This window comes from Oncorhynchus mykiss, chromosome 4 (genome assembly GCF_057628025.1).
Source record: "Oncorhynchus mykiss isolate SJ-2025 chromosome 4, ASM5762802v1, whole genome shotgun sequence".
Lineage (NCBI taxonomy): Eukaryota > Metazoa > Chordata > Actinopteri > Salmoniformes > Salmonidae > Oncorhynchus > Oncorhynchus mykiss.
Window position 1 is genome coordinate 22,173,458 of NC_143025.1, and position 25,880 is coordinate 22,199,337.

The window sequence follows — 25,880 nt, forward strand, 5'->3', positions numbered from 1 at the left end:
GAATTGAACCCTGTGGCACCCCCATAGAGACTGCCAGAGGTCCGGACAACAGGCCCTCCGATTTGACACACTGAACTCTATCAGAGAAGTAGTTGGTGAACCAGCCGAGGCAGTAGTTGGTAAAATAGCCAAGTAGTTGAGGTTCAAATGAAGTCAAACAAGCAGTAGGCCTAACAGGTGTGTTTTTCCTGGGTATGACGTACGTGTGTCTGTGTGAGTACAGTATGTTTTGGAGAACCCTATCAACCCTATCTCTGGGTGACAGGAGGCAATGGGGTCTTCTGCTATCATGTCCACATGGGGAGTCATGATGTGTCCACATGCCTGCATGCCTCTACATTGGCCCCCTCTGACAGATATCGATGGGCCGTAGCTCATAGGAATTTTTAGTCTTGCCACCGGCTGTTGTTATATGAAGTCTATTACACTCATTTATTTGTTCGCTAGGCCATCTTTGTGTGCCTATGGGTTCCCTGGTTTTGTGCTTTATGATATCTACTGCAAGGGGAAGTCCAGGATAATTACATCTCAGATATCAACTCTGAATCAATGGCCAATAAAACCAATTTTAAGTTTAACAAACTGGAACTAACAATTGCATGAATGGAATTATGCAACAGCAATACTAGAAAGTTCTGTCATGATGTCATGAATATGTTTTTGTATTATTACTCATTGCTTACTGAGCGAATAACAGCGTCTGTGATTGGACCTTTAGAGTGTAGTTGAACGCAGAAAGATGTCACTTAGTCTAATGCGTGTTCTGATGGATGTCATGCGATGCAGATGTCAGCCATGTCATAATGTGGAGTGGGCCCCGGCGATTCAGTCTCATTGTCAGTGTGCATGGCCTTAGAAATAATTTTAGTCCCGGGGTCATGCCCTGTCTGACCTTGTCATTGAGTTGGGGCAAAGGCATGAGCTGGGCTTAAGTAGGGCTCAGCGTGCTGGTCCGTGTCTCCCAGGCCTGGAACTGTAGCGTCTATAGGAAGCTATGGGAGTCAATAAAACGGCCCATATTTTCAGGCTCAAGGGGGACTTGGGCACTTTGATCCTCTAAATCAGAGGCCAATTGTTTTGCACTTAACAAGGTCAGGGCTCAAGTGGTTGTGTAGCATTGCTAAAACATTTTGCTCTGCTGTGAGATTCAGCAATGCATGACTGAGGACACTTGACCAATCATGCTCTTCTGAGCCATGTGGTGGTGATACAAAATCATTAATGTCCCAGTGCTTGGAAGGTTGCCACGGTGCCTCCTTTATTTAAAGGGGAGATCAAGCTGATCCTAACAGTTATAGGCCAATTTCTATCTTGCCCTGTTTATTAAACGTTTTGGAAAAACTTGTTAATAATCAAGTGACTGGCTTTCTTGAGGTCTGTTGAATTCTCTCTGGTATGCAATTTGGTTTCCACTCTGGTTATGGATATGTCACTGCAAACTTAAAGGTCCTAAATGATTTCACCACTTCCCTTGACTCTAAGCAATGTTGTGCTGCTATCTTTTTTGACTGCCCAAGCTTTCGATACGGTAGGTCATTCCATTCTTTTGGGTCGGCTATGGAGTATTGGTGTCTCCTGAGGGGTCTCCTGCCTGATTTACTAACTACCTCCCTCAAAGAGTTCATTGTTTAAAGTCAGAACATCTGCTGTCTCAGCCCCTTCCTGTTACCACGGGAGTACCCCAAGGCTCGATCCTAGCCCCCCCGCTCTTCTCAATTTATATTAGCAACATAGCTCAGGCAGTAGGAAGCTCTCTTCTCTACTTATATGCAGATGATACAGTCTTATACTCAGCTGGCCTACCCCAGATTTTGTGAATGCTCTACAACAAACCTTTCTTAGTGTCCAACAATCTTTTTTCTGCCCTTAACCTTGTTCTGAACAACTCCAAAACAAAGGTAATGTAGTTCAGTAGGAAGAATGGCCATCTTCGTATTCCCGGCGCAAGACCCATTGGTTGATGCTTATTTAGAAAACCCTCATTGGCCTCGCTCCTCCCTATCTGAGATACATACTACAACCCTCATATTCCCCAAAGCACACACATCCCTGGGTCGCTCCTCTTTTCAGTTCCCTGCAGTTAGTGACTGGAACGAGCTGCAAAAATCACTCAAACTGGATAGTTTTATCTCTCTGTTGTGTTGCGACCATGTTGTGTTGTTGTCATGCTATGTTGCTGCCGTGTTGTGTTGTTGTCTTAGGTCTCTCTTTATGTAGTGTTGTGGTTAGGGTTGGGTGGTATTCAGATTTTTATACCGTCATAGCGTTTCTGTACCATTCCGAGGTACACAGAAGTGCACACAAGGGGCACTATTTAAAAAAAAAGGAAAACAAATGTTTTTTTATTTTTACTCACAAAACAATTTAGGCAACAATGATCTCTGCAACAAGGTCTCTGCTGTAACCAAGAAACTTGATCTTGACATCTAGCCAAGAAACTTGATCTTGACATCTAGCCAAGAAACTTGATCTTGACATCTAGCCACTTAGCTAGCAAGTTAGCAAACCAAATGTATACCTGGAGCCTAAGCTGGATATTATTTATTTGACTCTTCTTAGATTTGTCGTAGTTATACTTAACTTAAAGTTATAAGCAGTGGTGTAAGGGTAGGCAACAACACATCTGCTACACTGATCCTCAACACTGGGGCCCCTCAGGGGCGTGTGCTTAGACCCCTCCGGTACTCCCTGTTCACCCACAACTGCGTGACCAAACACGACTCCAACACCATCATTAAGTTTGCTGATGACACAACAGTGGTAGGCTTTATCACCGACAACGATGAGACACCCTACCGCACCGCAAGCGGTACCGGAGCGTCAAGTCTAGGACCAAAAGGCTCCTTAACAGCTTCTACCCCCAAGCCGTAAGACTGCTGAACAATTAATCAAATGACCACAACGGATTATTTACATTGACACCCCCCCCCTCCCCATTTGTTTTTTACACTGCTGCTACTCGCTGTTTATTATCTATGCATAGTCACTTCACCCCTACCTACATGTACAAATTACCTCGACTAACCTGTACCCCTGCACATTGACTCGGTATTGGTACGTCCTGTATATAGCCTCGTTATTGTTATTTTATTGTGTTACTTTTATAATTTTTTACTTTAGTTTATTTGGTACATTATTTTGTAACTTTTTATTGAACTGCACTGTTAGTTAGGGGTTGTAAGTAAGCATTTCAGCGCAGGTGACAAATAAAGTTTGATTTGATTTGTAGCACGCACCTCCGCAGCCCCCTCCCCCCTAACGGTATTGAAAATTATACTGTCGATATTTGGAAATACCCCGCTATGTAGTATAAACGGTATATCGCCCCAGCCTAGTTGTTGTGTATCTTTCTTCTTTTTAAAATAATCCCAGACCCGTCCCTACAGGTGGCCTTTTGCTTCTTGCTAGGCCGTCAATGTAAATAAGAATTTGTTCTTAATTGACTTGCCTAGTTAAATAAAGGTTAAATAAATGAAAAAAGTGTTTGGTACAATTTAATGAAGAACAAATGGATCATTGATCAGATAGAGTATACATATGTCTACTCTGTAGCCTACATAACACACAGAAAAAACACTGCCAGAGAGAGAGAGAGAGGGAGATTGCTTTGGCAATGTTAACATATCCCATGCCAATAAAGCCCTTGCATTGAATTGAATTGAATTGAATTGAGAGAGCTGGGAAAGAGAGCTGGGAAGGAGAGCAAAAGGTGTTGAAAAGCTATCGATTTTGAGACATGACTCCACTGTGCCGTTTTCTGTTATGCTGCACCAATCAATGGAGCTAATGTCTGACTGCCTGTCTGTTTCTGCCCTACTAGCACACCTGCGGAGAGCCGGGCTAGCAGTGTTGTCAGTTTCAATGGCAGGCTGCAGCAGTGGTCTTGTTCCCACACTGAGGGCCTAACAACCTAACCGTGGTGGTGGTCTCAGCTGCAGTCTCATCCTGCTCTCAGAACTTGACTTTCAGTCCTCATGGGTAGAGGACCTCATGGTACAAACCAGATAATTTCTTGACAGCTTGCCTCTCTCTCTCTCTCTCTCTCTCTCTCTCTCTCTCTCTCTCTCTCTCTCTCTCTCTCTCTCTCTCTCTCTCTCTTTCTCTCTCTCTCTCCTCTGTCATCGCTTCTCTCTCTCTCTCATCTCTCATCGCTTCTCTCTCTCTCATCTCTCCTCTCTCTCTCTCTCTCTCTCTTTCTCTCTCTCTCTCTCTCTCTCTCTCTCTCTCTCTCTCTCATATCTCATCTCTCTCAGTATGAAAAAGCCAGGGGAGGGTGGGAGAGGACAGATGCAAAGTAAGTTATTAGAAGTGAGACACGGACACAAAAAATTAATCATATAGCATTTCCAGGAAAGTGGGCTTATCAGGGGTTTCACCTTGAATCAGCAGAGTATTTTCAGCTTAGGTTCATCATTCTGGCACGGACCGAGGTGGAGAGATACGTTTGATTTTTTGCTTCAAACTGTGTAATTGTGAATCTGTATTTGCACTAGGGCTGGGCGACATGGCCTAAAAATCATATCTTTATTATTTTCAAACTTATGGGCGATTCACAAATATATATCTCATTTTTTGTAATGTTTTCTCTAAATAAGCTTTGTGATACAATAAGGTCAAATACACTGTATTTAAAACAGTAAGCAATAATCTAATGAATTCAGGGCTTGTGAAATTATGTGTCCACAATCATAAGACCCACTAATAATGTCATTATTTTATCAAAATAGTTTAACCTGCTTTTTTGCAGTAATCACTGATCTGGCTTTTAAGTCTATGAAAATGCCCCTTTTGTTACAAATGTAACCAGAACTATGTGTAACCGATGTGAAATGGCTAGGTGGTGCACGCTAATAGCGTTTCAATCAGTGACTTCACTCGCTTTGAGACCTTGAAGTAGTGGTTCCCCTTGCGCTGCAAGGGCCGTGGCTTTTGATGGGTAACGATGCTTCGAGGGTGACTGTTGACGTGTGCAGAGTGTCCCCGAATCGCGCCCGGGTCGGGGCGAGGGGAGAGACTAAAGTTATACTGTTACATATGCATAATGCACATTCGCTTCTTGTAGTAGGCATAATAGAAAATTCAAACAGATCTCTCAAGCACAAGCCTACGTGCTTGTGAGTAACCAGCGAATCTTTATTGGAATAATTATATTTCAGGTTTAGCCTACTTGGATCTACACTGAACAAAAATATCAACGCAACATGTAAAGTATTGGTCCCATGTTTCATGAGCTGAAATAAAAGATCCCAGAAATTTTCCATATGCACAAAAAGCTTATTTCTCTCAAATGATGTGCACAAATTTGGTTTACATCCCTGTTTGTAAGCAGTTCTCCTTTGCCAACATACTCCATCCACCTTACAGGTGTGGCATATCAGAAGCTGATTAAACAGAATGATCATTACACAGGTGCAGCTTGTGCTGGGGACAATAAAAGCCACTAAAATGTGCAGTTTTGTCACACAACCCAATGCCACAGATGTCTCAAGTTTTGAGGGAGTGTGCAATTGGCTGCAAGAATATCCACCAGAGCTGTTGCCAGATAATTGAATGTTAATTTCTCTACTGTAAGCCGTCTCCAACGTTGTTTTAGAGAATTTGGCAGTACGTCCAACCGGCCACACAACCTCAGACCACATGTATGGCGTCGTGTGAGCGAGCAGTTTGCTGATGTCAACATTGTGAACAGAGTGCACCATGGTGGCGTTGGGCAGGCATAAGCTACTGAGAACGAACACAATTGCATTTTATTAATGGCAATTTGAACACACAAAAATACCATGACGAGATCCTGAGGCCCATTTTTTTTAAAGGAATCTGTGACCAACAGATACATATCTGTATTCCTAATCATGTGAAATCCATAAATTATGGCCTAATACATTTATTTCACTTGACTGATTTCCTCATTTGAGCTGTAACTAAATTGTTGCATGTTGCGTTTATGTTTTTGTTCAGTATATTTTATAGCTAACAGGGCAGAACAGTTAAATTGTTATGAACGCTCCCTTCTGTCCGTCTCCAACTGTTTGAACAGCATGCTAGCCTGTCCACTTTGTTCAGATGTTGAAATCAAGTGGCCCAGCTTATTCATCAGAATGAAAACAAGTTGTCTATTCCATTCATAATTGTGTTTTATGCTTATTGCACATTTATAAAACAGACTAGGCAAATATTGTCGCATTGTGTTTTGTGTCCAAACGATCTATTCTGTTGGACCAAACCCCGAGTTGAAACCCCTTGTCTGAGAGGAAAAAGTGATTTCTCATCTTTGTTGTTGCGAGTGGCAGGCCCCCGACAGCTGCAACCAACCTTAGAAATACAACCCATAGATGGCAGTTCCCATTCAAGTCAAGACTGGCATCCATTGCTAGTCTACCCAGTCAAATTACCAGGGTAAGAGGTTACAAAACCCTTCTATGGATTATATGTCTATGGCCACAAAGCAACAAGCTGTAGCCTATGTTTGTCTCGCATGCTGCCCAAAATACAGTGTTCCCGACTGTAGACATACCTGTAACTGCCAAAATAAAGGAAACACTTGAGTTAACAAGGGATGTTATGGTATGAGGTGCGTTTGCCCGGCATGGTTTAGGTCCACTTGTAGAATCTATGCCAAGGTGCATTGAAGCTGTTCTGGCAGCTCATGGTGGCGCTCAATGTAGGTGTTTCCCTAATTTTGTGCTTGTGATAAAACTTAAATCCACAGTTATTTTTTTTATAAACTATTGATTCTCTGTGGCTAAATGATGCTCTCTGGTGTATTTTGAACATTGAGAGCAGGCTCCTGTGGTTGGATAATAAAATATAATAATACAAAAAATACTTAATGTTTTTGCCTCTTGGGCCCAGCCCCTGACTCACACAATTGACCAGTCACATGTATTTCTTATGCAGTTTTTATTTTATATTTTATTAATCAGTTACCCAATCAAGGCAGCCCCCCCCCCCCAGTTACCCACGTGGGCCCCTACCTCCTCTCCTCCCTCCTTCTGAAGATTAGCAGAGCGGCAGCAGGCAGCAGCAGGCAGTCTACACTCATTGAGAGCAGGCTCCTGAGTCTTCTTGTGGTTGGCACTTGCAGTGAAAAAATATATACTGCACGTATAATAATGTTTTTATTTACATTTTATATTTGTATATTTTTTGCTGCCTCTTGGGGCCCCCCATGGACCAGGGCTCCGTGGTTTCATTAATCTGGCCCTGCACACCAAGAAAAAGCCAAGGAGATGAGACCGAAACGACAACATGAGAAGAAGTGGACATAAATGCTCATAAAATGAAACAATTTATATGCCTGATTCTTGTGATACAGGTATTTGGAATATCATGCAAAAACATACATTAGAATTAATCTAATTAATTTGATATATCGCCCAGTCCTAATTTGCACTTCTTGAATCTTTCGTCATGACATTACTGGGTGTCTCTCGTCACCCGAGGATCTAAAACATATGGTTGATGACATCTCAGAATGGCATAGGAAACACCAAACTCTCTCCCTCCCACAAACAAACTAAAATATTCAGATTCAGTCATGACTGAAATTGAAATTGCCTACACAAATGTGCTCTCTTAATTTGACCAGTTTCTCACAGCTGGAAAATAATCATGCAGCAACAGAAAATGTGAATTATTATGTGGATTCTAATTAATGGACATTTTTGTAGTGGTTGATCATTTTTTTCTTAGGGCAAATCAAGTCTGACATGTGAAAGTGGAAATGACAAACTTCAGAAGCCTTCAATACACTACAATTTGCATTTCCTGCCGCACAGGAAAATTCTCTGAAATAACAGAGTGATCAAATTAAGAGAGTAAATCTGTAGATTTGTATTTTGATCCCAATGTCACAGTTTATTTTCACTACTGGAATGGTTAAGATGCTGTGATTTCTTGAACGGTTCTCAAATCTTGAGATTTGTCATTAGAAAACCTACCCCCATCATTCCCATGCTACTAAATGATGTTTTATTACGTTGAAATGACTTTTGTTTGATGTTTTGAAGACGAGGCAAGACGACATTATCAGTTACTCTCTCAGGATGTCTTTTACTATAACAGCCCTTTGAAGACGAGGCAAGACGACATTATCAGTTACTCTCTCAGGATGTCTTTTACTATAACAGCCCTTTGAAGACGAGGCAAGACGACATTATCAGTTACTCTCTCAGGATGTCTTTTACTATAACAGCCCTTTGAAGACGAGGCAAGACGACATTATCAGTTACTCTCTCAGGATGTCTTTTACTATAACAGCCCTTTGAAGACGAGGCAAGACGACATTATCAGTTACTCTCTCAGGATGTCTTTTACTATAACAGCCCTTTGAAGACGAGGCAAGACGACATTATCAGTTACTCTCTCAGGATGTCTTTTACTATAACAGCCCTTTGCCAAGCCTAGACAGCCAGACACTCACATGTTCAACCGTCCTATGTACACACAGACATGCATGGTCATTATCTCACAGTCTCCTTTCCCACGTTAGGGGCTCTCATGGGATGTGTTGAAGGCCCACAGAGACCCGTCTCAAAGCAGCCCAGACACACGGCTGCTTGTGCTACTTAATCCCAAGGCAGACGCAGGGATTACACTACATGACCAAAAGTATGTGGACACCTGTTCTTCGAACATCTCATTCCAAAATCATGGCCATTAATATGGAGTTGGTCCCCTCCTTTGCTGGTATATTAGCCTCCACTCTTCTGGGAAGGCTTTCCTCTAGATGTTGGAACATTGCTTTGGGGACTTTTTTCCATTCAGCAACAAGAGCATTAGTGAGGTCGGGCACTGATGTTGGGTGATTAGGCCTGGCTCGCAGTCGTCGTTCCAATTCATCCCAAAGATTTTCAATGGGGTTGAGGTAAGTGCTCTGTGCAGGCCAGTCAAGTTCTTCCACACAAATCTCAACAAACCACTTCTGTATGGACCTCGCATTCTGCACGGGTGCATTGTTATGCGTAAATGGGAAAGGGCCTTCCTCAAACTGTTGCCACAAAGTTGGAAGCACGGAATCGTCTAGAATCTGTAGCGTTAAGATTTCCCTCCACTGGAACTAAGGGGCCTAGCCCGAACCATGAAAAACAGCCCCATACCATTATTCCTCCTCCACCAAACATTAGTTGGCACTATACAGTTGGCACTATGCATTGAGGCAAGTAGTGTTCTCCTGGCACCCGCCAAACCCAGATTCGTCCGTCGTACTGCCAGATGGTGAAGCGTGATTCATCACTCCAGAGAGCGCGTTTACACTGTTCCAGAGTCCAATGGTGGCAAGCTTTACACCACTCCAGCTGACACTTGGCATTGCGCATGAGGATCTTAGGCTTGTGTGTGGCTGCTCGGCCATGAAAACCCATTTCATGAAGCTCCCGACGAACAGTTCTTATGCTGACATTGCTTCCAGAGGCAGTTTGGAACTCGGTAGTGTTGCAACCGAGGACAGACGATTTTGCACTTCAGTACTCGGTGGTCCCGTTCTTTGAGCTTGTGTGGCCTACCACTTCGCGGCTGACCCGTTGTTGCTCTTAGACATTTCCACTTCACAATACGAGCACTTACAGTTGACCGGGGCAGCTCTAGTAGGGCAGAAATTTGATGAACTGACTTGTTGGAAAGGTGTCATCCTATGATGGTGCCACGTTGAAAGTCACTGAGCTCTTCCTTAAGTCCATTTTACAGCCAGTGTTTGTCTATGGAGATTGCATGGCCGTGTGCTCGATATTATGCACCTGTCAGCAACGGGTGTGGCTGAAATAGCCGAATCCACTTATTTATAGGGGCGTCCACATACTTTTGTATTTATAGTGTAGATCCGTCAACATAAAGCATGTATTGTTAATGGCTTGCAGTGGAGTTAATAAGGTTTATTTGCCACTCAAATAATGGCAAGGAATGATGCACCCTCACTACTTTCAGTGAGACTGTGGGAAACAGATGCAATGTTCAGTCTTTTCTAAGAAGAAGAAGAAGAGCCGTGGACAATGGCCATAACCAGTGGTGGAAAAAGTACCCAATTGTCATACTTGAGTAAAAGTAAATATACCGTAATAGAAAATGACTCGAGTAAAAGTAAAATCACCCAGTAAAATACTACTTGAGTAAAAGTCTAAAAGTATTTGGTTTAAAATATACTTAAGTATCAAAAGTAAATACTAAAATATACTTAAGTATCAAAAGTAAAAGTATAAATAATTTCTAATTCCTTATATTAAGCAAAGCAAAGGGCACCATTTTATTGTTTTTTTTATTTACGGATAGCCAGGGGCATTCTACAACAATCACACATTTACAAACGAAGCCTGTGTGTTTAGTGAGTCCACCAGATCACAGATAGTAGAGATGACCAGGGATGTTCTCTTGATAAGCGTGTGAATTGGACCATTTTTCTGTCCTGCTAAGCATTCAAAATGTAACGAGTACTTTTGGGTGTCAAGGTAAATTTGTGGAGTAAAAAGTACAATATTTTCTTAAAGAATTGAGTTCAGTAAAAGTAAAAGTAGTGAAAAATATTAAAGTAAAGTACAGATACCCCCCAAAACTACTTAAGTAGTACTTTAAAGTATTTTTACTTAAGTACTTTACACCACTGGCCACATACACCACATGCACATATCTCTCTCACTTTGGGAGAGAATGAGTGTTCTGTTCATCAACACTAATAAAGAACTTTGACGTGGAAATTGCAGATGGGTTTTTCCCAGTATTTAATTGAGTCATAGTGAGTATGGCGTGTCTGACTCTGAACTCATACTGCCGCATAGTGAGTATGGTGTGTCTGACTCTGAACTCATACTGCCGCATAGTGAGTATGGTGTGTCTGACTCTGAACTCATACTGCCGCATAGTGAGTATGGTGTGTTTGACTCTGAACTCATACTGCCGCATAGTGAGTATGGTGTGTTTGACTCTGAACTCATACTGCCGCATAGTGAGTATGGTGTGTTTGACTCTGAACTTATACCGACGAAACACAAAATACAGTTTGTTAGATCAACATTTCAAAGGTCAGAATGTTCCCTTTCAGTTGACGGAGCACCTCCATAGTTGTGAGACCGTCACAAAGCTGTAGCCTCCATGTGGGGCAGCGAAGGAGATCGACAGAGTGAGCTAACCCAAATACCGCAGTGAGTCTTCCCTCCTCTGTAGCTGGCTGCCTCTGTTCCAGTGCCCATCCCTCCTCCCTGCCCTCTATTGTCACTGTGCGTGGCTGAGGGCTGACTCAGCGATTGTGCAGCTACTAGGCAGGATGACTCACTGCTGGAAGTCAACACAACATCCCCTTTGACCCACTTAACATGCACAGCCATACCACGGCCCTGCTGGAAACAGGCCGACACACTTTCCCTAACTATTTATTACTCAGTAACGGAGCTAACAGTTATTTAGATATCTACATTCAGTATCACGCAGGGACATTCCTGTAATAGAGATGAGTGGTGAGATTGGTGCAGTCTTGGGGTTATTACTGATCGTTTGTTCTTGACGGGAACGATGCTTTTCACACCATAACTGACCAAGGAAAAGAGTGGAACTGTGCTGATGGTCTGGAGGAGATGGACACTGCAGACACTTTCATGGATGGTCAGTGTTTAGCCAGTCACACCCTCGTCGCTTTCCTTCTAAATCTGGTTCCCTCCTCTCCAGTGTTGTGCCTTTTTGTAGGTGTAGTTGGCTGGTAGTGTGGTTAGAAGGCCTTTGGTACTAGCAGAGAGCATTTTTCGGCTTTCTTGGCAATCAGCTGTTTTAGTATTCTACGACCATTAGCATTGAAATGAGAGAGGGAAGGAGATTTTGCCATTTTGATTCAGAGCCTCTGGCGATTGCTGTAGTTACAGTGCAGGATGGGGTGTGGAGGGAGGAATTCTTGTCATGAAAGCTTAGAAAGGTGTAAATTCTGAGCATAATGAATTCAACATCACACTTGCCTCGATAAAGAGAATATGGGGGGAAAAATACAGCTCTTCAGTTTAAGTTGATGTTATAATACCGTACCTACAATATTCACAATGCAAAATAGGGTAAGGCTATACCAACCTTCCTGATGACAAAGGTGGTAGGTTCTGTAGAAGTCATTTGAAAGTTCCATAGCTTAGATGTGTTATTTCATCAACTGTAAGAATACTTTCCACCCTCTCTTTCTTTGCTTGGGTTGTGGCACGTGCTTGGCACAAAGTGTGACCATGGCAACATTGTGCATCTGACCACAACTCCACCATTCTCTCATTTGCTAGAAAGACCAACCTCCCCCTCCGATTCCTGTCTCCTCGGAAAAGGATTTGCAAAGAAATTACATTCTCTGTTTAAGACATAATAAAAATGGTATCCGAGCAACGAGCAGGAATAAAAACACATCTCCCTGGGCTCTGCAAAAACAAAATGATTCAATTACTGCACAAACACAGCTGTGATGGCCATGTCTTTCCTCTGTGAGCAGGGCTCTGGATTCAGGTTATTTCTGGCCACTCTGACTCCAGTCAGTAGCCACCAGTAAATACTATTGAATGGCCAAACTGATAGGTGCACAGGACAGATATCTTAGCAGCCTCTGCTCTGCACTGAGCTACCTTCAGACCCAGGCTCTGATCAAAGATCTGCAGTCGGTCTGCCATATGGGAACTCATTAATCACCTCTGTTTATCAATAACATTCTCATCGTCAGAGTGTAAACAAATCTGAAGTCAAGGCAAACCATAGCATTCCATTGGAGCGGGTCCCTGCCCAATATGGAAAGGAGAGAGAGGGTCCACTTCTCAACTCCTTCCCTCAACTCCTTTACTCTGCACAGCTTTTTCATTCTCATCTTTAATTCTGTAGTTATGGATGGATCAACATTTACAGAATGGTTAACTGGAGGAAAATGGGGGAGGGTCATGCTTCTTCAATTTCAGTGAAGGGGAGGGTTAAGTATTGTTTAAATCTAGTCCAGGGGAGGGTCATGTAATTTGTAAATGATGAAATGTCTATATTTCTCAGTGTTGTAGAATTAGTTGCTTATTAGACTATATATCGATGTGTGCCCGATGCCACCCCTCATCTCTGATTCAACTCTGGGCACGCAATATTAAGTGTGCCTATTTTGGGGGATAGGCCTAGTCCAAAAATGCATTATCTTGCGCACAGACTAGCCTATAACCCCAGGGTTCCCCAACTGGCGGCCCAAGTCCGAATTTGGCCCCCGACCATCCGCTCAAGAACAAATCGGCCCACGACTGAATCTAGTTGATGATCCCTGTTATAGCCTATGTTCAGTTCAGTTTGAGAAGGATAGAGCAAAGATGAGGAGGACCGGAGGTCAACTTTGATAGTTTGCTACTACTCTAATATATTTTATTCAAAACAATGTATTTGTTGCCCATTATGTATTTGTCATAGTTATTGACCTCACAATAAGCCAGTTTCGAATAACTTACATTGTGGGGCTGGAACTTGAAGCAGCAGCCGCGGCACAATCAATCGGAAATGGACAGCTCATGGTGCTGAAAGTAGGCAAATTCGAGTAGGCGTAATTAATTTACACCGTACTCATTTTTAATTAGACTTTACTAACAACAAGAGGGCTTTGTGTTAGAGGATATGTCTTCCTATTTAAGAAATAAGAGGTAGGCCTACCTGTTTTACAGACTAAATTAAGCTTTAGGCTGCTATACACATTGATTTTGTCGGTCAATTCCTTCACCCACCATGCAGTCTTTAAATAGCCTACCTCTGTGTCAGTGAAGGCTGTTAAATGAATTAAAACCAAAACTGGAATTGAGAGCGTATGAGAAGGTATGCATGCCATAGGCTTACATTTAATTACAGAAAATGGCAAAAAGCACAGGCCTACCCATTGTTAGTTTAAGATTTAGAATAATGTAAGGATTGGTTATATAAAGTTATCTATAACAGCGCTTAGGTCCGCGATGCTGTATGCTATAAACAAGCTGTAAAATGCCCGGGAAAGATGTAGCTCCGGTGCATAAGGGGATATAATTGGTTCGGTTCTTTGACATTTAGACGCTGAGCTACAACCTTCTATAGCCGAGGAGACAAAAATTGACTTTGCTTTGGAAGTAATCTAATTCTGTCACTATGAATTGAGATATTCACTTTCTGTGTAGAAGATGTTTAAACCCAGACAGCATTTAGGGAAACACCTACCTACCTTGTTACCTACACTAGCTGGGTTAAACCACGGAAGAAGAGTAGCCAGCAGTTTAAGTTTAAAATCTTCTGCATCAGTAGGCTTAATCTGTCTGGAGTGGAAAGGTAGGCCTAACCTATGCAAGTAACATGCTCAGATTCCTTATGACGTCTCAGATTTAATGATTTGCAAACAGGGAGAGCTTCGTTGCAAACATGTCACACTGATTTGGCATTGGAGAAATATGATAAGATGAACACATGGACCTATCTCTCTGTCCATTCTTAGCATGTCATTTCTGTAATTTGTGTGATATTAAAAAATATTCTGCTAATATGTAAAATGACATAGAATTGCATGAAATACGATGATAGACTCATGCAATGCTTTTACTATAAAAGAGATCTTTCCACCCCTACCCTTGTCCACAGTGGTCTGCAAACCCACAACGTTCTGGCCTGCAGCCCTGTACACTATCAACATTCCTGTGCTGCCATGCAATGCTTACAGGACAAAAAACAGTTTTTAAAACTGCATATCTAAGGCTCTGGTCTGTCCAAGAAGTGATGGTAAACGGTATAGACATGTTTTCTGCTATCCACTTTGTTGTAGGTGTTATTTTGGGCATAGGTGAGGGTCACTCTTTTTTTTCAAGCTTCAGGGAGGGTTTAGGGGGAGGGCCATCCATTTTGAGAGGTCCGATTTTCTCCATGTAAGTAACCCTTATCATAACGTTCACTACCTTAACGTTCGATAAGGCAACACTAGTTTCACCACTAGGTTATTGGGTACTTTTAAATGATGGTCTCAGACCTCTATTCACCTGTACAGTTAAGAAACTGTCCCGTGTTGCTGTGGGGTTGGGACAGAGAGACGGTAGGGCACAGGTGAAAGAAGGACAGGTTTGTGTGGCTAGAGGCTACCATTAGGGGCCTGTAAAAGTCTAGTTTGCACAGATGGATGCTGTAGCTAGGGGGTATGTGGATGGAGGGAGCTATGAAAACATAAGGACCTCATAAAAGGGAGGCAGGGATAAGTGGAAAAGAGGGACATGCCCTAAAGTCCAGAAATGCACGTTTGGAGTTCACTCTAAATGTCATGGAAATATTTCAAAAATAGGAACTAACCTCAATGAAAGTATGTTAGTGTTTACTTTTGCTGCAGGGGTGGTTGGTGTTCATATTCCAGCTCAATGTGTTTAATGAGAGGAACTCTATCCATGGGCCAGACAGGGGAACATCCATGGTCAGGAGTCTTGTCTGTGCGAGCTAGACACAAATAGGCAAAATAGGCACCCAATTGAGAAGTATACCACACATTGAAAATGGACTTGGCCTTGTACTCAAATTGTTACAATATCTTGAGTCTTTTTCCCTCCTAAACGTTTTGTGGTGTTATCATTTGGCTAAAACACATATGATTATGAATGCCTGAAATGGAAGCGAACCTCTCTTCATCTTGACTGGAGAGCTGCAGCTCTGCTGTAAACGTTCTCTACTAAAAACAAACGTTATGTAACTGTTAAATAGACATACTGTGAGTTTGTTGTACCCGTGGCAGTGTTGAATTGCCTTCTCTTTTTGGAAATTCATAAAGCCCCAGATTGTCTGTCTGGTTTCCAGGCCTCTGGTTTCTATCACGAGAGTTTCTCTCTGCTCTACTTGTTAGCTTTGGAACATTTACACAGTAACTCTATCTCTTCTCCATGATCCCTCTTCCGGCACTGATTGTACATACTTGTGTATGTGCGCTCTGCGTTCAGCAGGCCAAGACAAAGGACTCTGAACCCCGAAATTACAGCCGACTCTTTTCTTTGAACCCTGTTTAGATATAAAGTTGACATAAGTGAAGTGGACATGAAAACACAATTTGTCCTGCTGTTACTGTTTAAAATAGGATGTATACAACTGGTTTCCTCTTCTCAGTGGAGTCGCTGCTTTCAATATATTTGTTTTATAACTGTCCTGAATAGGAACACAGTGAAGCCAGACTAAATAAACGTGGAATAAAGGATGCTGTCTCTGCCACCACAGATGCTTTATTACGATTAAACTTCAAAAAGCATAAACCTGATCATACAGAATGCCCTCAAGGACATGATGCATCTTTTATTTAATGCAAACTGTAGTAAAATAATACACTAGCCATCCCTGGATCAAATGTAATGTTGGTATGGGAGGAATGATTCAAACAAAACAATAGATATATCTGAAACCGATGTCGTCTGCTCAGAGCAGGATGCCATGGTTGAGAAAGCTGGAAGCATTTCAAATGTTGTGCTCCTGAGAGCAGTATTGCAGACTGTTAATTGCATGAGATCTGCAGTGTAATACAGTCATGTCCAATTACGCTCCCTGGGCCGGCTCCTAGGGCCTGTATGGGCTCTCTGAAGCACCTTCACACTCCACTCCACTCCAACCTCTCTGTGTGGACACCAAGAAGCCCATAGAGACGCCATTAACCAACACGTTAACCCTTTGAGGAAGGATATCCTACAATGTTCTATTTTGGAATGTTACAGTTAATTGAAAGAGATGATGATCACCGGAGAGTTGATATTGTGACACCGGTATTCCACAAAGGGTTAAACTTCATGGACACCAGGGCAAATACACAAAACCTAAAGGGCAGCATGAGAAGTGGGTTGTACAGATTTGAGCACTGTACTCGCAATAAATCTTTAACTCAGCTTGTATGTGCAAATGACATTGTATTACATTTGGATGGATTACCCCTTTGCACACAATCACTCAATTAATGGGCCTTCGTGAGCAAGAACAAACACATACATACATATGCATGCATTTATAGCCTATGATGTGCTCATAAACAAACCTTAGTCTATACATTGTTTGGCTAAACCTGCAGACATGCAAACACATGAACGTAGGCACCATGCCTATATATTAGACTATATCGTTTTGCAAATTATATGTGCAAATGATCTCTGAATGCCTTTTATAGGGCAGGCTGGTGCATATGGGATTTTTGCTCAGTGAAAATATGGAAGTAATTAGAGATACCAAGAGAACATTGCTCAATCGTTGTGGGCTAAACAGCAAAGCAACTGTGGCTTGTGAGGTGCCCCAAAGTCATGCAGATGTATATTTTGTTTGTTGAAAATCTGACCAAAAGAAGGCAAATAATCAACAAAACATAATTGAATAAATGATTACTGTTGGTGGTGGTGTTCCACTGAGCATGGAGACAAAGAACCACTATGGTTGCACTTTTCTTTATTTACAGTAATTGGTTCCATACACATGTACTGTATACACTGTTATAGGTTACGGTTCATACAGCATGGTCGCTTCTGGTACATTTATGTAGAAAGTAGTACTTACCCCTTTCTTCTTGTCCACTTATCCAGGATGAGTTTCATCCGTTCATCGAGGCCCTTCTGCCGCATGTGCGTGCCTTCGCCTACACCTGGTTCAACCTGCAGGCGCGCAAACGCAAGTACTTCAAGAAGCACGAGAAGAGGATGACTAAGGACGAAGAGCGGGCAGTGAAGGACGAGCTGCTGGGAGAGAAGCCCGAGGTCAAGCAGAAGTGGGCGTCGCGTCTGCTGGCCAAACTGCGCAAGGACATCCGGCCTGAGTGCCGCGAGGACTTTGTGCTGTCCATCACGGGGAAGAAGCCCCCCTGCTGTGTCCTCTCTAACCCTGACCAGAAGGGCAAGATGAGGAGGATCGACTGCCTGCGTCAGGCCGACAAGGTATGGAGGCTGGACCTGGTCATGGTCATCCTGTTCAAGGGCATCCCGCTGGAGAGCACGGACGGAGAACGCCTGGTCAAGGCTGGGCCGTGCAACAACCCCATCCTCTGTGTCCAGCCACACCACATCAGTGTCTCGGTCAAGGAGCTGGACCTCTACCTGGCCTACTTCGTACAGGAGAGAGGTACTGCACTGCACTCACATTCTCGCTAGTGTTTTATCAACGGTTCCTTTTGCATCAGTGTCATGTCAGTGGAGGAAGTCTACACAGATGCTGTGGCGTAGTGAACAACTGTTGACTCAGTGGAGGATCTTTTGAACAACCACTTTACTGAGTCACACAGCACTGTAGAAGTTGGTCTTGAGAGAGTGAGGGGATACCTAGTCGGTTGTACAACTGAATGCATTCAACTGAATAGTGTCTTGTGCATTTAACCCAACCCCTCTGAATCAGAGTGGTGCGGGGGATTGTCTGAATGGGGATTAACTGCCTTGCTCAAGGGCAGAACAGCAGATTTTAGCACCTTGCCAGCTCAGGGATTTGAACCAGAAACATTTCAGATTACTGGCCCAGTGATCTTAACCACTAAGCTACCTGCCACCCCGGGAGAGCGAGAGAGACAGATAGTTAGCGAGAGAGGGCAAGCGAGAGAGAAGAAAGTAGAAAGAGAGAAATGAACTGGAGCCAAGTCCTGACAGTGTAAATCATTTTAAATGAGCATGGATTTCGAACGCCAGCCTCAGAGTTGTGTTAATGTACAGTGTTTAATAAAAGGGTGTAGCCTGGTAGTTAGAGGGGAAAGCTGGGCACCAGCTGATGCACAGACAGGCAGGCAGGGTGCCTCTCAGGGCTAGAGCCAGCAGCCATCAGACAGGGCCACTCTCTGCATCCTCTGCTACTTGGCTCAGAGTGGGGTGACCTGGCAGGCTGGTTGGGACCCATGGCAGAGGCCAAGGAGGAGTTGTCCCATCAGAGGAGGCAGCCCCTCCCTGGCCCCTGCCATAGGTCTCAACCAGCCTGCCAGGTCACTATTAAGCGAATTGGCTGTTCTATTAGACCTCTTTAGTGGCAGGGAGGAGCAAAGCTTGTCATCAAATACAATTATGATCATAAAAATAAATCCTCTGCTATTGTCAGCCTATGTTACAATGCAAACAGTTTGGAAATATTATGGGAAGCAATTGGCTCCATATGCAGGTAAAATCATTATTTTGCTGTACGATATACTGAATGCAGGGACTCAGCACTGCAGAAGACCCTCCTCAGCCTTTCTGTGTGTGAGCAGAGCAGACAGACAGGGTCTTCTCTATGGCCTGTGTGTGTGTGTGTGTGTGTGTGTGTGTGTGTGTGTGTGTGTGTGTGTGTGTGTGTGTGTGTGTGTGTGTGTGTGTGTGTGTGTGTGTGTGTGTGTGTGTGTTGTGTTACATTATCAGTAATTGCTTTCATTTTGCTATACATTCTTAGCTGAATACTTTTTTTTACAAGACTTTTCAAGCTTGTTAGCTTAGTTTATTTTCTTCTTAATTATTAACATCTTTTATTTAGGATTTTGTCCACATTTGACTCTCAATATGATAGGCCTAAAGCTGAAATCCTTTCTGTGCTAGTCAATCTCAGGTCAATTTGCCCCTGCCCCTTTCTGTGCTGGTCAATCTGCCCCTGAACAAGGCAGGTAACTCACTGTTTCCCGGTAGGCCATCATTGTAAATAAACATTTTGTTCTTAACTGATTTGCCTAGTTAAATAAAGGTAAAAAAATCTGCTGTATTTGTTTAGATTGAATAAATATGGCTGTTCCTGAGGTGAACAGAAAAAGGAAGATGACAGAGAGGGCGAGAAGAGAGGGAAGCCTGATAGCTGAGCTAGTGCTGGAAATTATTTCTGTCCTCAGCTGTGAGCTCCCAGCTAGCACATAATGCTCTGAGAACCATCCCAGCTAGCACATAATGCTCTGAGAACCATCCCAGCTAGCACATAATGCTCTGAGAACCATCCCAGCTAGCACATAATGCTATGAGAACCATCCCAGCTAGCACATAATGCTCTGAGAACCATCCCAGCTAGCACATAATGCTCTGAGAACCATCCCAGCTAGCACATAATGCTCTGAGAACCATCCCAGCTAGCACATAATGCTATGAGAACCATCCCAGCTAGCACATAATGCTCTGAGAACCATCCCAGCTAGCACATAATGCTCTGAGAACCATCCCAGCTAGCACATAATGCTATGAGAACCATCCCAGCTAGCACATAATGCTCTGAGAACCATCCCAGCTAGCACATAATGCTATGAGAACCATCCCAGCTAGCACATAATGCTCTGAGAACCATATGTTTCTTAGAGCTTTATGAGAGCGTGGTTAACCTATGGTTAGTTTGCATACAACCTTCCCACAACTTTCTGGGAATGGAGCAGGACAGTTGCTTGGCGTTGGAACATTCTCAGCACATTTACGGGAGTTGACAAAAAAACTTTATTTTAATGAAACTTTATTTCATTACCATAACAGAACATTTGCTAAAAGTTCAAATGTGGTTACATTTCATTTCAATTTTGTAATGTTCTAGGAACGTTCGTCAACTGGTTAGGAAACTAGTTTCCTCATGGTTCTATTTAAAGTAATGTTCTCAAATTGTTCTGAGAATGTTAAAAACTTTAGTAACGTTAAGAGAATGTTCTAAGAATGTTATTTAAAAACATATTCATTCCATTCTCAGCATCAACATAACTCGCTCTATCCTTTATCTTGTTGCGTTTGTTCACATGTGTTGGCCGCACCCAGTAATTGGCCACACCTGATCTTAATGAGTGCTTGATTCCTTTGAAATGGGGTCTGTTTGAAGAGACTAAAATGAACAGCTTTGTATGCGCAAAAAACATGTCATGCTAGCTTCATCCTGGTGATGAATTGGACTAATTCCATCGATCGAGAGCAAAATATTATATGTTCAATTCTCACTGATGCCTTGTCACAAACATAAATAAATATGTTTACATGATTAATGCCTGAGGAAATGAATTTCCATTCGTTCTATCTGTATTTTGAGTTTAAAAAAATTAAAACAAAATAAGCTGGCAGTGTTATTAAAAGTCTTAATGAAACATTCAGTGAAAGTTTTAAGTGATTCCAAAACCTATAATTTCTGTTCTCAGAGCGTTAATTAAACCTCCCAAGAAACTTTAAAGAAACCAGAGTAAAATGTTCTCAGAACCTCCCTGCAACCTAAAAATAAACGTTCCCAGAACAGGCGAAATGTTCACTTCAGTTTTACAAGTCAGGAAACATATAGCTTTGGCCCACAACCTATATGGAACCAAAAACATACGTTCCCACAACTTCCATGGAACCAAATAAACTAGCTGGGCTGTGTGTCTGCCACTGATCTACCTCTGGCCTGGCTGGCTATGGCCCCTCCCACCAGTAAACCCTGTCACCCCCCCCACCCCCCCCACCCCTCCCTGAGGCAACCTTCACCCTGAGATGTCTGGGTCATGGTGCAGCACAGCCTCCCTGTCACCTGACCTGCCTAATAGCCTACAAACTCCTGGCTGTAAACACTCTGATAAGGAGCTGCAGCTTTTCACTTTCACTCAGACCAAAGAAAGAGGGAGGGCGGGAGCGAGGAGGCTAGTTCTGAGAGAGGGAAAGGAAAGGAAGGAGGGGGAGAGAGAGGGAGAGCAGAGAGGCAACCAGTCAGCATTTGTTCTTAAAGGCACAGACCCCCCTTTCAGTTCCAAGGATATGTTGTGCTCTGATTCCTTCATCAGAGCTCTCTCTCCACCTCCTCCCTCCCTCCCTCCCTGATCTCATCTCTGGGTTGGACAGGGAGAGCAGTGTTAGCAGTGTTAAGCCATCAAACAGCAACACCAGCTGGGCTGTGTTGGTCTCTGCTCATTTGCTGGCCTGTGTTTTGGTATCTTTACTAATTGAGCAGAGTGCAGTACTCCCGCATGCATTGGATCCCCAAGGATGATGCTGGGTTAAAGCTTGTTGTTTTCTGCCTCTATGTTAATCAGAGTTTAATTTGCAGCAATAATGTGTTTACACAACTCCCCTGTTTGGCTTATTACTCATATTTGTGGTAATAGTTTTTATTGCAGAATAATAAATGATGACCCAATGTAACTGTGCCAACTCTTTTAACAGGTTCTACTTGTCTTCTGTCATTCTGAAATTTTCTTGTGTTTGAAGACTTTTTATTAAACTCAATATAGCATAAAAATTGTCACAATAGATGGTACGGTGGTTTGACCAATTTCACAAAACACTCTTGTGAGGAGACAGTGCCAAGTTCTAAGTGAGCACTTACTGAGAATCTGAGCTCAGCCTCTCTGCCTCGAGCTGCCCGTGAACCCCTCCCATCTCCGGACTCCTCCATCTGCTGCCACGGCACTGCACAAAAAACACATTGTGTGTGTGCACTGTAACATTATGCTGTTATGTCACACACACTAAACTACCACACTGTACAGTTGTCTCTGTGACCGTTGAGCAGCATACCGTAAATCTGCACCCTGCACTGTGGCGGCCGCTTCCTGCTGCAGAGGCTCAGACTCAGAGAGATCCCGCTCTCTCAGGCTCAGTCACAGACACGCATGTTCAGTCAACACAGCCACAGAGGAATGTGCTCTGCGGCTCTGGCAACTGACATTTAGAAGGGATGGGAGGAGCAGTGGGCCTCCAAAGGGTCAAGTTCAGCAGTGTTGTTCTCCTCTGACGGGGGGGAGGTGTTCTGCTCTCATACCTGGAGTTATTTAACAGCCAATGAAACAGATTGTCATAGACACTTGAGCTAATTATATCACCTTGGACAGCTACAAATGTTACTGTCAGCATCCAGCCTTCCCCCTCTGGTTATTATCAAAGATCACTGCCAGTAGTTTGAAGGTGCAATAGTATGACTGATATGGAAAGAAAATGAAGTATAAATGGCCTTTACATTTAATTGAAGCAACGTCAATGTTGGCTTGAACCCGGCTACGTTCATTGGTAGGCTACGTGGTTCAGCATAGGAATGAATCAATTGGGAAGTGGTGTTAATGACCAATATTCAAACACGTATGTTTAAAGTTAAATAAGTCATTAGTCTACATGGTCAAATATGAGTTTGCCTTTTGTTTACTGTAAATGTAGTTATGGATACTCTCTGTCTACCACCTGGGGTCCTTAGGGCTCCCATTCCCAGTGGACAGAAATAACACCTGGGTGAGAATGATCCTGGCAGGAGTCTTTCATTCTGCTTGTAAATGGGACTGACCCCCCCGGCTCCATATGTCAATATGGAATGACGTAGAGCGGGGAGTTTGTGGCTGTGATTCCACTGTGGTCACCTTCACAACCCTATCCTTCCCTATTACCACCGTGGCTTACACACACACACACACACACACACACACACACACACACATTCATAATACATTTGAGTCATTTAGCAGAGTATCTTATCCAGAGCCACTAACAGTATCGAGTGTATACAGCCAGCGCCATGTTCTACCAGCTGAGCCACACGACAGACACCCACACACGCGCACACAGACACAGAGAGAGAAGGAGAGGGAGGTCACGGGGGAAAGTCATTGCAGCTCTATGGTAATCAATCTAGTGGATCGATGAGCTGGGAGTGTGCTGGCAGAATGCATGCATTGTGCTGAGTCTGGGCTCTATATTGGAAAGGCTCTCTGTATTGGAGCGGCTCTCTGCATTGTAGTTGCTCTCTGCATTGGAGCGGCTCTCTGCATTGGAGAGGCTCTCTGTATTGGAGCGGCTCTCTGCATTGGAGCGGCTCTCTGCATTGGAGAGGTGTCAGTGGACATGTGAGAGATCTCAGATAGGCAAACTGTCTGAGGCGTAAGGATACTAATGTGTCTGATTACTAGTAGCACCATGCAACACTGGCTCAATTAGAGATATGCTGTTGTTGTTACTCATTGGCTTTCTAAAGAGATCTTTGTGTTTGCAGTATCATTTTAGCACAGCAAGGGGTCTTAGGTATACATCAATATCTGTTAATTTGGACTCAAATCATGATCTTTAAATGAGGACTTGGATTTAGTAACACGTCCAAAAGAACACTTGTTTTCTTTGTCTAAAAAATACAAAATTTAATGCAGATACTGTTTTCAGATGCTTTTCAGGTTCTCAACTTTATACTTCAGAATTTAGGGCCAATGGTTATTGAACCATTTAAGGTAGTAGGCCTAGTGATGACTGGTGATCAATTTCATTTGAACTTAGGCCTAGAACTTAACTTAGGTGTATATATAGACCATAGAGTGTATATCTACCTACCAGATAGGAGGATTATATTTGACATTTTCAAGCAGAGTGCTTTGATGCTTTCTGATTCCCTGTCTCTGTGTTATAACAGTGCTTTCTGATTCCCTGTCTCTGTGTTATAACAGTGCTTTCTGATTCCCTGTCTCTGTGTTATAACAGTGCTTTCTGATTCCCTGTCTCTGTGTTATAACAGTGCTTTCTGATTCCCTGTCTCTGTGTTATAACAGTGCTTTCTGATTCCCTGTCTCTGTGTTATAACAGGGCTTTCTGATTCCCTGTCTCTGTGCTATAACATTGCTTTCTGATTCCCTGTCTCTGTGTTATAACAGTGCTTTCTGATTCCCTGTCTCTGTGCTATAACAGTGCTTTCTGATTCTCTGTCTCTGTGTTATAACAGTGCTTTCTGATTCCCTGTCTCTGTGCTATAACAGTGCTTTCTGATTCCCTGTCTCTGTGTTATAACAGGGCTTTCTGATTCCCTGTCTCTGTGTTATAACAGTGCTTTCTGATTCCCTGTCTCTGTGTTATAACAGTGCTTTCTGATTCCCTGTCTCTGTGTTATAACAGTGCTTTCTGATTCCCTGTCTGTGTGCTATTTAACACCCCCACCAAACCATTATGAGACCAAATCCTCTCTGTGCTGCTGAAACCCCACTCATAACGTTACTCATAACATTACAGCTAACAAACAGCTCACCATCCCTGATGCCTGGCAGTCAGGCAGGCAGCCACATTTTCTCTAGTCTAGGTGGTACAGACCAGTGTTTCCCAAACTCGGTCCTAGGGCCCCCCTGGGTGAACATTTTGGGTTTTGTCCTAGCACTACACAGCTTGATGATGAGTTGGATATTTGAATCAGCGGTGTCGTGCTAGGACCAAGACAGAGTCTGGGAAACCCTGGTATAGACTGCTGGTGCTAACACCCTCCCATTGCTGTTTTTCAGCTCCAGACCAGCTGCAGACTCATATGCTCCCTAATTGCTGGGAAGGGTGGGACGTAAGTGACCTAACATTAGGCTCCCTCCCTCCCTTCCTGGTCTATCCCAGGCCCTGTGGTCTGGTCAGACAGAGCAGAGCAGAGCAGGGCTCCCCACCACAGCTAATTGGAGCTGAGGAGAAGTGGATTTGAGTAGTGATCCTGTGTGGAGGCGATGAGGCCATCAGTCTCTCTGGGAATCGGAGGTTACCTCTCCTCCAGGTCCCTCTATTCAGGCCAAACAACGACTGGGAATCTCTTTCCCAACTCCCAGCTATTCACAAAAGAGAAAGAGAGGATGGAGGGAAGGAGAGGGAGGACAGGGGAGTTTGGCAGACATATATAGAGAGAGTGAGGAGGTCTCACAGTCTCAATATATCTTTTTTTTAATCAGAATCTATGTGCAGCTGTTGTCATACAGAAAGACAGCTCATTGAGTTGCCTTGTCCCGACACTGCCAGACTGTTATTTGGGGGAGGGCGTCAGGCGTCACTCGTCAGAATCCTCTCCACAGAGCCGTGTTACGTTACGCCTGTGTATCAGAGGAAAATACGCCTCAAGTCCTGGAGCTGTTGTTTATACTCTCATTCCAGTCACTCAGTAAACCACCTGATTCCATGAATCATGGTTCGAAAGAAGCTAATTCAGCTGGCCGCCCTGCTTCTCCCACTGTTGATGTTTCTAATGAAATCTCTTGAAAACCTCCAGGACCTTACTGTAGCCGCAGAGCAGCTGGCCAATCCAACAGCCTCCCCAAACCCGAGTGCCATGGCCCA

The 25,880-nt window shown here is 43.4% G+C and overlaps 1 protein-coding gene and 1 long non-coding RNA gene across 28 annotated transcripts in view; one reads left to right on the forward strand and one right to left on the reverse strand.

Moving 5' to 3' along the window:
• LOC110521516 (nuclear factor 1 C-type) overlaps nt 1–25,880 on the forward strand; it is a 126,615-nt gene that overhangs the window by 20,880 nt on the left and 79,855 nt on the right. For 24 of the 27 annotated variants that reach the window (XM_090231494.1, XM_036968482.2, XM_090231490.1 and 21 more), the window contains exon 2: nt 17,499–18,030. In XM_090231494.1, coding sequence (XP_090087620.1) covers nt 17,499–18,030 — 532 coding nt within the window. Of the gene's footprint in view, nt 1–3,820; nt 3,994–17,498; nt 18,031–25,880 lie in introns of those variants that run through there. The other 3 variants (XM_090231487.1, XM_090231492.1, XM_090231495.1) reach the window with 1 other exon arrangement.
• LOC149983940 (uncharacterized) lies at nt 20,323–22,526 on the reverse strand. Its single transcript, XR_016495161.1, has 2 exons — nt 22,353–22,526; nt 20,323–22,244 (listed from the first exon to the last, which is right to left on the reverse strand). It is a non-coding gene; the product is annotated as an uncharacterized LOC149983940 (long non-coding RNA).